Genomic DNA, 14,287 nt, shown 5'->3' with positions numbered 1-14,287 from the left:
ATTCCTTCTTTTTTGCTTTTTTTTTCTGATGATGGGGGGTTCTTGATCATTACTTCTTTTTTTCCTGCTGGATCCAGAAGAATAAAGAGAGAATTTAAATAAAACAGAAAATTTAAATTGGTGATCAAATCCTATCATCGATCAAATGATCATATGACAGTTCAGAAATTTAACTTGATGTTAAAATCATCCACACGATGGGTGTTGTAAAAAGGTACAAAGGATTCCCTGTTATGGCCGGGCTTCAGGCACAGATGTACTGTTCCAATGATAGTGCAAGGGCTGTAGCCAAAAACAGCACCATTTACCAATTATAGCATCTAATTAATATTCTTCCCAAATAATAAGATTAGGTTGCTAAATTATTAAGAAAATATTTTTTCTTTTCTACTCTAATGTTTTGATGAGTAATTATAATTTATAATATAATAAGGTTCAAACATACCTTTGGAAGATTTTGAGGGTTTGACATCCAAATCCATCTCCTCACTATCACTATCAGCCACTACCGACTGACTCTTCGGGTTATTTCCAAAACCATCCAACAGATCATCCAAACCAAAGCTACATGCAGAATTTATATTGAGTCAAATACCATAGGAAAAAAGATGTTTTTTGTTAGGGCATGATGACCAATCAAGAATTCACAAAGATTCCCATAAAGAAAATGTTTGTTTTCAAGAAAATTGGCAAAGGGAATAATAGGACCACTACATTAGAATCATATTTATAGATAATACCAGGGTATATATTGCACGTACGATGAAGGTACAACATATCCATCAATGGGCCTGAACTCCTCTCCCAAAAGACTATTCCATTTGATGATCAGAATTCCTAGCTTGATAGTTTATTTATTTATTTATTTTTTTAATATATAAGTAAAATCCATTCATTCTCAAAAAGAGCTGGTTGAAAAAGGTAAAGATAGTCTATCGTCCTTTCTTGTCTCACAAAATCAAACCCCCCCCCCCCCCCCCCCAAGACACACACCAAAAAAAAGAAAACTCTTAACCGTGGATTTGAAAAATTCAGATGAAGCTTCACGTTGAAGGAAAAGGTAAAGGTAAAGATGCCAATAAATTGTTTACATGCAATTCATATCTTAATAACATTTTTTTTTTTTTTTTTTTTTAAGTTACGACTTAAAATATTTTAATATGTTTAAACATATGTATTGGCTTCTGACTCAGCATGTGTGAGCCATGTCTAAGGTTACCTATTGAAGATGGTATGGGCCCACTAATAAATGGATTATCAGATAAATGAAGGAATGTGAGGTTAGTGAGGAGGCCAATTTTGTGGGGTATCTTACCACTGAGTTTGTTCCTTCCCAGGTAAAGGGATTCAAGTTTGGTAAGATACTTGATTTCTGATGGAATTGGTCCCTCCCATGAATTATTTGTTAGGTAAAGGTTTTGGACGTTCTTAAGAGTAGTAAAGAGTTGCACTGGAATACAACCTGTTATTAGGTTATCAGACAATTCAAGAATGATTAAGTTGGGGAACTGAAAGATGAATGGGGGAACCTCATGTTCCAGTGAGTTATCATTGAGGCAGAGATGGGTCAATGATGCCATGCCCTTGAACTGAATCGGGTCTGGATTCAGTATATGGTTTCCACCAAGATCGAGATATTGTAAGTTTTGTAAACTACTAAGCTCATGTGGAATCGCACCAGATAGGGAATTCGTGTCAAGCCACAGAGATTGGAGATGTAAGAGGTTTCCTATCTCAGAAGGGATCATACCTGTGAAATTGTTGTCCTAGCAATAGCTGACCTGAAATTCAATTTTAAAAGCATGGCGTTGCTCAGAAGTAGCAGCCTCTGATAGTTCAGAATGCAGAGCATAGTCAAGAGTAGCTCCTTATTCTCCATGAACTGTGGTGTTATTCTCTGTTGCTACGTCACTTTGAGGACTCTTCGATGGATAAAAATCTCCAATTCGCAATTGTTGGTCCATCCAAGCACCCATTGATTTAATGATGCCAACCAAGAACTTGACAGATTCAAGTCGGAACGTAATATCTTGGGCAGGAGACAATGTAGTGGTAGAACCAGGAGGCAGACCCAATTCAGTTTAGAAGGCTATTTACTGTCCTGCAAATATCTGATGGAATTAACAGGGTTTTAATACATCTTACTAAAAACCAGCTACAAGAAACTGACACTTTGAAATTCAAAAAGAAAAATAAAGTTTGCATATGATAGGGAGAGGGGAATTACGCCTTATATGTCTCCTAGGAATACATAAATTAGTTAGTCTTATTAGCCACCAAACAGCCATCTCTGTCATGAATTGAGGCTATCTAATCAGTGACCAACCTTGGCAGAGCCATAGCCTCACAATGTTCACAAAATTGGATGATATAAATATCTGAAAAAGTTAACTCACGTGGGCACAGTTTTTTTTTTCCCCCCCTTCTTTATCAATGAAACCAAGCTACTAATCAAACAGTTCAGATAATCCAATCAGTTTGATTGTGAGAGAACATTTCATCCATCATGTGGCTTATATTGTTAGATTGTTTGGATCAACAGCACTTGCTTAGTTGGGAAGGTAAGTCATGGCTGGGCAGCTAACAGTCCATCATACCATTTAATAAAAGGTGTCTAAGCCAATCATGGATAGCTAACAAGACTATCCAAGACAGAGAAAAAGGCAATTATTAAACTCAATTTTTGACAGGTGTCTACCATCAAAAGTAAATAAAACATGTGCTAGGAAGATACCTTTCAAAAATATTTGGTGCATCCACATCACAGTCGTAATTCACGAAAACGTCAAATAATGATTTGTGGGTCCTGAGAGATCTTCTCCAGCAAGTTGAGAACTGTCATTTTCTGTAGAAAACTAGGCTGAAGCACATTTTCAAGTACTCTAAGGACGATCATGGGGAAGAAAATTCCGATTTCTGCCTTCAATCCTAGTCTAAACTTCAATAACAAACTCATAAAAATAGAACATAGAATCTGAAAAATGCTCATAACTGACAATGCACTATTTTTCAACAATGTTAAGCATAGATATTGCTTGATAGCACTTAGAAACCTGCTCCAGGACAAGAAAATTAAAATTTAACAGAAAAAAAAAAAAAAAGAGCAAAACAAATGAGGTTAGAGTAACCTGAAGATATAACGAGAAAATCAGAGAGACGCAAGAAACAAACTCAAAAACCACAAAAAGATAGATATACCAAGCAGTAAAAGCAATGGGGTCAACTGATCATTTGGCAAGTAAATTGGTCTCAAGACAACTTGGACAAATTCCGTGTGGATTAGCAGAGTTTCTCGAAAAATTGATGATTCGTTTCGACTCAAAGAATTTTATTTATTTATTTATCTATTCATTTATTTTGATAAGTAAAACTTCATTAGAAGGAAAAGATAGGAAAGGAGGCCGAGAAGGCCTACATACAAGAAGAAGAAAAAAAAACATAACTCACTCTCTAGACTTATATATCTGACCCCACCTAAACAAGATATCCTTAAGAAAGACACACTCATAAAATAACAATGATAGGAATGAATCACTACCAGGAGAAAGTGCTCTTTTCATTCAAAGATTTTGCTGTGCATTTCATTCCAGATTCCCCATCATATGACAAAAGGAGCAAATGCCCACACCATTCTCTATGTGCAAAAAGGCATTAATCACAGCCAAGAGTGGAGAAGATCTGAAACCAAACTAGGAAAGCACCAAGCAACATGGAAGAGAAAAAGTGAGCCAAAACCTCACATACAAAAGAGCAATGTGGACCTAGAAACCAAAATTGTGAAGAGAAAAACCATATTCGTAAACTTAGATGTAGAAGGTGCCACTTAGCTAAGTGGTAACACTTGTAGAGAGTTGATCCGGAACCTTGGTCCAAATCCCCTTGAACTCACCTTCACCACCATTAACCACTACCCCTTGCTTGCCTAGCAAAAAAAAGTTGTATATGTATAGCACCCTGAGTTGAAACAGATTGAGAGATACTCTCTTATAAGAGGCAAAATTGTCTCGGGTGTTCTACCATTGAGTCCCGCATAGAAGTTGACCACTTCAAGAGGTGAGATAACATAAAGGGATGGGAAGTGATCAACCTGAAAGGCTATAATAACAACCTTGTCTTCCACTTTTTAAACTATCCTACTTGGTGCTTTCGCCACAAAAATGGAAAGGGGAGAAATAAAGGACCACTTTATTAAAGACAACAGATTTCCATTAACAACGATCAACGGAGAAATTGTACAAATGAATACATTCATGCACTTCCTCTATCCAAAATCGAAGTGCATTCTCCATTAGGTACAAAAAAGCTCTACTTAATGTAGTCATACTTTATTTTTTAATGTCCAGTACAAGGAATACCCAAAGTCTTCACTCTGAAGTTAAGGACAATACATTCATTTGCAACGAGAATATTCTCAATGATTGTCCACCATGAACAAAAGTTTCCTGATAAGGGGATATGGGACTCAAAACACAATTCATAATCAAAGTTACAATTTTGGCCAACAAGTAGATTATATCCAACAAACTAATAGCCAAAATTCCTTAAGACCCCAACTTCTCTCTTAGGTACCAAAGCAACTTCTCCCTCAAGTACTTAGCCAAAAAAAAAAAATACCAAAGCAATTTTATCTTTAATCATGTCTTCAGTCAAGGTGCATTTCTACATTGGCATTTTTGAACACCAAGCAGAAATCTGAAACATTGGCATTTTTGAACACCCTTTAGAGTGATAAAAAAAAAAAACCAAAAAATAAATCCCTGCTAGAGATCACTATGACAACAGCTCAAGAAACCTCATATCTTTATCTGCTGCTGCACATGAAAAGTTTGAAAAAAAAGAAGAGAATGAGATGATAAAAAAATAAACCCATAAATTATTTCTCATTGGAAACACAAACACCCTGTGGTTCTACTTCAACATCAATGAATTCTTAGGTTGTGGAATAGGTTATTAGGTTTTAAATTGTCATCTAGATAGCTATTATTTTATACCTATATTTTAGAAATTTAACTAGCATTGAATCGGGTTCGAACTGGTTTTAAAGGGATAGACTGACTCAGACATGTTTCCTATTTTCTCTTCTATTTACAAAATTTAAGAAGAGAAACTGTTTGGTTAAACTTCTTGAATCTTTAAATAAAGTTTCTTTAATATTTTCTGATAAGTGACCACCATACAAGTTCTATCTTCTCTCAATTAGTGTTTCTGAATCACTTCTAGTTTTGTTTTAGTTTTACAAAGTTTGCATGATCAGATGAAGGAACCAATCAGTCAATTCAGGCTCATTGCATCATGATTTCTACTCTACACTTTCTTGTTGTTTGGGTTCATTAATGCCGACAATCCCACTCTCTTCTTTGATTGGACTGTTTCTTAATCTCAACGTGCACCTCTTGATGCACCAAAACAGGTTTATATCATTAAACTCAAATCATCCATTTTACAGTTTTTCTTTAAAATAAATCAAATCCCATAATTATCTGATTTTGTTGATTATTTAGGTGATTGTGATCAATGTTCAATTTCCTGGCCCATTGTTAAATGTGACAACAAACGACATTGTTAAGGTTAATGTCCACAACAACTTGATCGAGCCCTTCCTCCTCACCTGCTAATGTGATCAAGTGAACGATCTCGACTGTTTAGTTGTTGCAAATTGGTACATCACACATTCATTAATAGATTTGGGTTTCTCTTCAAATGCAAAGAAAACAAACCAGCAAGTGACCATGAAAACTGTATTTTCTCTCCAAATGCAATACAAGCCTCAATCATGCAAAGGATTTCTGGATACAAAAAAGTAGATCTTGATTTTCAGAAGCATTACCTTCTTGATGACCTTGCATAGTTTCTCTTCTCTTATCTTCGATTCCCTCAATCCAAACACACCTGTAAAAGCTATGGAATATGGATATTTATGTGAAAATGGCACCAGGAAAAGAGAGACAAATATATTTTTAGGATCAGATCTTCAAGAGCCTTGCATCGCTGGTCATCCTTAATTTCTATGAATATGTTATTGTAGAAGCTACCTATAGGTTCAAAGGGATGATAGTCCTCATAGTTACAAGCAAACAGATTTCTTATCGTCATTACTTCAGTTTGTTTTATGATAGAAAAGATATATTGGTTAATTTACTCTGTTTTATATTAAAAATAATTATAATTTATAATCTCATAAAAGTACAATTTTCTGGTAAAATATGAAATTCTGTGGGTTGTTTCAATAGTTAATCAAGAAAATAATTTTTTATTAGAATTTCAGTTTTTGGTTCACAAGTGGCAGGAAAGGATTTGACATCCCCCCTTGAACCGGAAATCTCTTATACTATCTGAAAATGACTGACCAGATATAACCATATAAATACACAATTGGCATTTATTTTTATTTTTTTGCACAGCAATGCATTCATTTTCATTAAGAGTCTTTTACAGGGCAAGCTTCAAATCCAAATACAATTTATACATCACCTCTAAAATTGGAAAAACTCCCTCAAAATCTCATTTTCAAAATAAGTTTTAAACTAAAAGTTAGGTATAATTGTGGTGTCCAACGTCTTTGGACTCAGAATGCTTCCAAAGACTCGTACCATGTGTTTCTGAGAAATCCAATAATAAAGAAATTGTTGATGCACACAAAAGGCAAAGTTTATTAAAAACCATCAAATAAATTTACAGAATCAAATTGAACATCCTTCATATCTGATAAGGTGAACATTATCATGTTAGATGATCATAAATGACAAAATACGCATACAACATAAAACCCTGGAGACTCGATCAAAACTGTGAAAACTCAGTGAGACACGGTGGCAACAGATTCTAAAGGAGGCTCAACCTTGTTAAATGCTTCCCAGTCAAGTTCTCTCAACATTTTGAACCTTTCATCTAATGTTATGAACTCTGCCTGAGGAGCAATAAGACGGCATGTCCCAGCTTTATACAGTAAAAGCACACTAGCCCCCATATCTGGGCCATGGAGCTTCCCTGTCAGCAAGACTCGAAGAGGCATGAATAGAGATTTCCCCTGCCACAAGCATTGAGATAGGACTGGAATGAAAAACAAATTCATTCAAGTAAAAAAGAGTAGAATCCTGACAATAGTGAAAAAGGATATTCACATCACTCGTCCATTTGAAACCAACCTTGCGTTTCAATGATTTGCCGAACGTCTTCACCCATTTCTGCCAACCATCATGACCCTTTTCAAGTGCATCGCGGAGCTCTCCACTGTCATAGGCAGTGAGCAAGCTGGTTGCAAATTCAGAAAGTTTGTCTTCCAAGACAAGTTTACCTTCAGGACTGCAAATGGCACAAACATTTATTATTATATTAATCATTAAAAAAAATATTGTGTGGTCTCACTTGTAAGCAGAAAAATGTGTGTGTGTGTGTGTGTGTGTGTGTGTGTGTGTGTGTGTATAGGGAAATGCTAACGTCCAATACTTCATAGGGATGTTAGCATTGTCCAACACTTTTTTTTTCCAATAATACCCCTCCTCGTTTTGTCTTTTAGTGAAAAAGACAAGAGTATGGTAGTCTTTTACACAATAAATGCTTGTTTACATGATAAATGCTATGAGCATTTAGGTATTTTGAATTAAAAATCTTTGTTGTAGTAAATGCTTAGACAATCGATGCCATCATAATAAATGCATTTATTAATGGCATAATAAATGCACTTATTATATTAAAGGCTACCATACCCTTGTCTTTTTCACTAAAAGACAAAACAAAGAGGGGTATTATTGGGAAAAAAAAGTGTTGGACAATGCTAACGTCCCGATGAGGTCTTGGACGTTGGCATTCCCATATATATATATATAGAGAGAGAGAGAGAGAGAGATTTAAGTATATGCCTTCTACTAGAGAGATTTATGACCTATGCCCCACATTCAACCAATCCCCATCAAGTTGAATAGTCTGGATTAGTGAATTCATGGACCAAGTTTAGAGTACGGAACAGTGTTCACTAGGCTGATGGAAATCAGGCCCATCATTTCACCATAATCAAAGGCTTATCGCAAAAATTAGGGATCAGCTGAACAAATATTGTATTCAATTCTGTCACAATCCATGTCTTCCATTCACTCTGGTTTGTTCAATCTGCCTTTGCCACCTCATATAATCCACATAGTATACAGTCTTTTTGGTTATGATACTCTGACAAGCAAAATATATATTTGCTATAATGTTAAAAAATATATTCATCCATCAGAAAATATTGATACTGATATATTCTAAAAATGTGAAGAAGATTTAATATAGCATTGCAAAAACTATTGACATATTGTGGGCTCAAGCACGTTTGAAACTTTGATACAGGCAATACACGAAAGTGGTTGATATATATATATATATATATATATATGGGTCCCGTTCGGCACCCAACCATTTACCCAACAATTTGCCCAACATGTTTTGTCCTACATGGGTTGAAAGTTTTGGAATAGGCTGATTTTTGGTGAGGATGATCTCTATGGTGAGGAGATCATCCTCACCAAAAATCAGCCCATTCCAAAACTTCTAACCCCATCACAAATGGTTTACAAAAAATGGACGGTCCACGAATTTTCAACTTGTAAACATGGGGTTAGAAGTTTTGGAATGGGCTGATTTTTGGTGAGGATGATCTCTCCAGTTTTGGAATGGGCTGATTTTTGGTGAGGATGATCTTCCAACTGTAGAGATCATCCTCACAAAAAATCAGCCGATTCCAAAACTTCTAACCCATGTAGGACAAAACATGTTGGGCAAATGGGTGGGTAAATGGTTGGGTGCTGAACATTTCCCTATATATAGAGAGAGAGAAAGAGAGAGAGCGAGAGAGAGAGAGAGAGAGAGAGAGTAGGAACTTCACCCAAGAATCCAGTGATCCCATTTGCGCAAACTACAAATGGTTGTATTCATGTTTGGAACTTTGATACAGGGCAATACATGACACTTGTATTCGTCCATCTAAAATAGAATTTGTTCAAATTAAACTCCAGGGATTTAGTTTCACCAGAGAAAATGGTTGTGATTCATGAATTGAATGAACAGGACCCATTTAGCGAACCCAAGAAAGTTAGTTATTAAAGAAGGTTCAACACACATTTTTTGGGGTACATTTTCTTTATTCCATAAAATTGTTTATCACAAAAGATTTCCTAGATTAGTTATAGGAGGTGCAACTTCTTGGATAATAAATTCAAGATAGTTCATGAAAAGAACATTGTGCAGCCAATTCTTTGGCAAGAAAGAGGATATATCATGAAATTCACCATGTATTGGTCACTCCTTATATACCTTTAATGTTCTTGTATCTTTTCTTTATTTTAAAAGTCTAGACTCCCTCTAATGATCAAAAAGCACAAAGGTCACATACAACCAATAAGAATGTAGATTCAAAATATGCAATTGCAGTCAGAGACATTTACAGGTCATATAAAAGATGTTAAATAACAACACAAGACTAATGAGCTATACATGGTAAGCTCAGGAAGGGTACCTTGACAAAGTAGCATACAATGGATAAGAAAGTAAATTTGAGAGTGGTTTATCTGAATCTGTCACTAAGTCAATCCCATCCTTGAGTAGCTCAGCAACTTCCTGTTTTAGAAATTTATTTTATGAGTATTAGTATTTGGTTTCTTTGCATACAAGATCAAATAATACAAACAAAACAGTACTCAATCAAAATGCACGGATGAAGAATCTTACCTTTACAAACATTCCTTCTGATTCTATGAGGATACCAGCAGTTTTCCAGTGTTCACCCAAGAGCTTTATTAACTCTTCTGCCGGAAGAGCTCTCAAATACTGACCATTCATCCACCTTAAATTCGTGGAAGAATGAAGGAAACAGTGGCAAAAAACATCAAACTATGAAAGAACAAATATCTAAATCCCAACAACCAATGAAACCAAAACTGAAACCTCGTATGTGTCCATGGCATGGTTTAAAATATCATACCATTTTCAGAATGTATTGGTTGATACATATCATTATCTGAACATTCTGATATGAAACATGTCTAGAATCAAGTTAAAATGAATGCTTTGATCTGTACCGGTTTGTCTCAACATGTTTTGATTTGCCTTGGAATGTTTCAACCGAAACATTCTTATCAGAACCAAAACATAATGATCTTGAGTTTCATATTCTAGGATGCCCCCACCATCTAAAGGTTATCATCCCGTGTTTGTTCAACATCGGGTGGTACACATTCATCCCATCAGATTAAATGTTTAGAGATGTCTTGGATGACCCAGATAACTGCTGAAGAGCCATGGCTTACCTTAACTTCGTCGAATCAAATATAGCTCCACTCTTGTTGACACGATCAATTGAAAACTTTTCCGCTGTAAACCACAACTTTTTCTAGTCAAGGGAACTGGATTAAATGAAAGACTGGTCCTTTTGTGTTTTCAAAACCATTCTAAGTGTCACAATTTTTTGGTATAAGAAGCTGAAAGGAAAGTACTAACCAAGCTGCTGGAGGGTGAAAAATTCATTTTCGGTACCATCTCCCCAACCCAAGAGTGCAAGGTAATTCACCATTGCTTGAGGTAAATATCCCATCTCCCTAAACTGTCAAAAGACACGCCATTAAAAATTAAAATGCTACAAGCCAAATGCAGCTTGTAGTAAAATTGGAAAAATATTTGTACTTCATCTGGCCAATAAAAGATAGGCATACACTAGTATAACTATAATACCTGACCCACTGAAGTTGCTCCATGACGTTTTGACAATTTACTCCTATCAGGAGCAAGAATAAGAGAAACATGTGCAAAGTAAGGCATTGGAAATCCTAGAGCCTGTAATGGAATAAATAATATATTAGTCAGGTTCCTCAGCATCAGTGAATGAAAATGAAAAAGAAGAAAAATAATAAAAAAAGATTCAAAGTAGTACAGTAGTTTGAATCTCAAAAAAATGATTACTTTGTATATCAGTGCCTGCCTCAAAGTGTTGGGTAAATGTTCTTCTGCTCTGAAATGTAAGTATTGAGGAAAATTGTAAGCAATAATGAAGTATGCACAATAGGAGAAGAATCACCAGATACATAGCAGATTTCACCCACACTAAGGTATAAAGTTTACCTTATAACATGAGAGATAGCCATTGTAGCATCATCAATTGTGACACAAAAGTTGTATACAGGTTGGCCATTGCTTCTCATGATCACAAAATCTCCAAGTGTATCTAAGCCCCAACTGACCTTCATGAAACGATCAAAAAAATAACAGGACATACACAATCAAACATGCTATTGAATGTGACAAACAAAAGTACGAAATACCCAGTAGGTTATCAGCTACTACACAGAAGATCATAATGACACAAAATCTATAGTAATGCTACCATGAGATCACATTCACGATAATGGATGGAACTTACTTCACCACGGATAAGGTCATTGATTTTCAAATTCCCTTCTTTTGGAACACGAAATCGGTATGTATATGGTGTACCCTTTGCCAACTCTTCATGTACTTCATCATCTGTGGCAGTGGCCCACTTTCCTATGTACACTGGTGGTAGTTGCTTTAGCTTCGCCATCTCCTTCATTTTCTCTAGTTCCTGGAAGAATCAGTATGGACCTTCTATTAGGATATCATAGCATTTCCATCCATAAAGACAACTCGTGAAAACAAAAGGATGCATCTCCATGATCTAACACCTGGATTTCAAATTACAATATTTCTTTTATAAAAAAAAAAAACCCTAACCAAGTCATCATAACTACGCTAATGATGATTTCAAATGAACATAAATAAAAGTAAGAAACAAAGTGCCAAAAAGACCCGGTAAAACTAATTCTCAAATGAAAGCAAAAAGACCAATATCCCCTTATAGATCATAATAATAAACTAAACTACCGATGATACACTAACTTTTTGTGGGCCCCTACATTCACATGGACATACAAGTTCATGTGGACAAAAACATTGAAGGAAAGGCACCCCGACCACCACACAAACAAGAAATTTATCCCTATCATATATGACGAATAGTTAAACTATTACAACAGAGCAATTTTTCATAATGTTCTAATGGCAGGACCAACTGTAGCCATGTCCTCATCCGCATCCTAATTAATTGAAAATAGCCTCCTCCCAAACCTCTTTTTTACATCTTCATCAGCAATCAAATGTGAATCACAGTCAATATCTCGTATTTTGTTTCGTCTAATTTTATTTCAAAAATCTCAAGGAGTGGTATTCTGCATCTTATTTAGTCTTCGATGCAGAGGAATTATGTGAGGTGCACGGTATGTGATGTCCAATAATGGCATGTAATAGTTGACACTTTTTCTCAAGAGTTTCTAATATGTTTTGGAGACTCCGACAACTGCATGCATCATGTCAGTATTTTCTTCCAGGCGCCTCTCTCTGTGACCCACGAGGAACTTAAGGACTTGTCTAGAGTAGTAGTAATTCTTATAACAGACCACCCATTTAATAGCTCTTTCGGAATGATCATTGGTCACAAACTTGTCCTTCCAACAATATAATGAAAATACACACTTGTTGCACTAGTTTGACAAGCATCTACAACTCAAGTTCGCATGAACACCGCTACCTACAAGTGTGCATGTGTCTGCGGATGTGGAAGGGGGGCATTCGTGTTTGTTATCTAAGCGTGTGCAAGTATAAGACAAAACATTACTGCCTTGTGATAGCCCATTTAAAAATTGGCAAACATTACCACTAATGGATCGTGAAATTACCTCATTAGAACAAAAGCAGCGGTAAACATGACCAGACTCCAAAAGCTTCTCTGCAAATTGCTTGTACAAAGCATTTCTCTCTGATTGCCGATATGGACCATACTCTCCACCAGCAGTAGGCCCTGCATATTAACCACAAAGTATCATCTGCACCAGTAAATTCATTGTTTTTTTTATGGGTAAGCTGGAGTTGAACCCACGATCTCAGAGTTGGTTTGCAATGTGTCAAACCACTGAGCTATGAGTCAAAGCCCGCAAATTGATTGTTATGTGCAATGGGAGTATAACATTGGTAGAACAACTACCTTCATCCCAAGTAAGACCGAGCCAGGTTAAATCTTGCAGCATTGCTTCCTCAGATTCCTTTGTGGATCTCTCCAAGTCAGTGTCTTCAATTCGAAGAACAAATTTTCCGCCCTTGGACCTGGAAGATTGATCAACATGAATGGAGGAAAAAAATCTGTCCTTCAAACCAGTGAAATTGAGAATTTGGGGAACTCATTTCAAACACGTAAATTAGCTTATTTGAAATCTGTTCAGTGTGTTCAAGTCACGCACACGCAAAGGGGGAAAAAAAAAACTTATTTGCAACCAAACAGATCCTATATGCACTAAAACTAAAACGAGCTGCTCTTAAGAAGGGCGCCAAGAAATGTAGGAAAAGAAAAGGAACGATTAACAGCGAGAAAGTCGAACCTGGCGAACAAGTAATTGAATAGAGCTGTTCTAGCTCCTCCTACGTGTAGATTTCCAGTTGGAGAAGGAGCGAAACGAACCCGAACTTCTCCTTCACCCTTCTTGAGGACATTGGAGTTGAGACTGGAGATCGAAGACGCAGAAACTGAGAATTTCCTCGGACAATAGAAAAATCTAATATTTTGGAGTAAAGATGGGCGAAAATTTGGAGGAGCAACCTCAGAAAAAACCCTAAATCTTGTCCATGGTGATCCAGCCAAAGTCGCCATTTTTTTTTTTTTTTCCTGCAACACTACGCAAATTCGAAGACGATAATGAGGGGTATTGCGATTTTATTTATTTTTTGAGTAATGCTGGGGTAACGTTGGATTTACTGCGATTCTAACATCTCTAACCAGGAGGTGCGAACATAACCGTAGATGTATTTAATCGTATCTCGATGAAAAACATCTATGGCTATCATATCAACATAGTGAAAAGCAAAGTCCCCCCAAGATTTTCCTTATTTTTTTTTTATTTAACCTTAACTTTACGTCAACTGATTATTAATTGGGTTATTTAGGGATGACTCTCCACATTTCACTGAATATTTGAGATATCCCCCATGTTTTTTAATAGATTATAAACGCCACTTGACTGGGGTCTACGCTGGAAGATTAATGAAAATGACCTCATCTTCAACCTCTTGCTATGTTTGATTTCTTTTTACCAAAAAACCTTCAAACTCTCAAACCTCTGAGGAAAAAAATTTTAATCTATTCAATCCACTATTTTCATTGTAAAAATTATTGACTTTTTCTACCCAAAATTTTGTCATAGAAATTGAGGATGAAAGGTTCTAGAGAGAAAGATAAAGGGTCTTTCTATTAAAA

General features: G+C 36.0%; 1 protein-coding gene across 1 annotated transcript; it reads right to left on the bottom strand.

Moving 5' to 3' along the window:
• Positions 1–444: 444 nt before the first annotated feature.
• On the bottom strand, positions 445–13,725 carry ERS (glutamate tRNA synthetase). Its single transcript, XM_086417813.1, has 14 exons — positions 13,416–13,725; positions 13,025–13,143; positions 12,720–12,841; positions 11,387–11,569; positions 11,089–11,207; positions 10,930–10,978; positions 10,702–10,803; positions 10,471–10,573; positions 10,281–10,344; positions 9,703–9,817; positions 9,491–9,591; positions 7,146–7,302; positions 2,735–7,027; positions 445–2,111 (listed from the first exon to the last, which is right to left on the bottom strand). Exons 1-13 carry the CDS (start codon positions 13,682–13,684, stop codon positions 6,797–6,799), a joined length of 1,734 nt encoding a protein of 577 aa, XP_086273939.1. The 5' UTR covers positions 13,685–13,725; the 3' UTR covers positions 445–2,111; positions 2,735–6,796.
• Positions 13,726–14,287: the final 562 nt, after the last annotated feature.

Source organism: Akebia trifoliata, chromosome 12, assembly GCF_017979445.1.
Source record: "Akebia trifoliata isolate Shusen 1 chromosome 12, ASM1797944v1, whole genome shotgun sequence".
Taxonomy (NCBI): Eukaryota; Viridiplantae; Streptophyta; class Magnoliopsida; order Ranunculales; family Lardizabalaceae; genus Akebia; species Akebia trifoliata.
The sequence above is the reverse complement of the archived record's forward strand: the minus strand, read 5'-3'. Positions and strand labels throughout refer to the sequence as shown.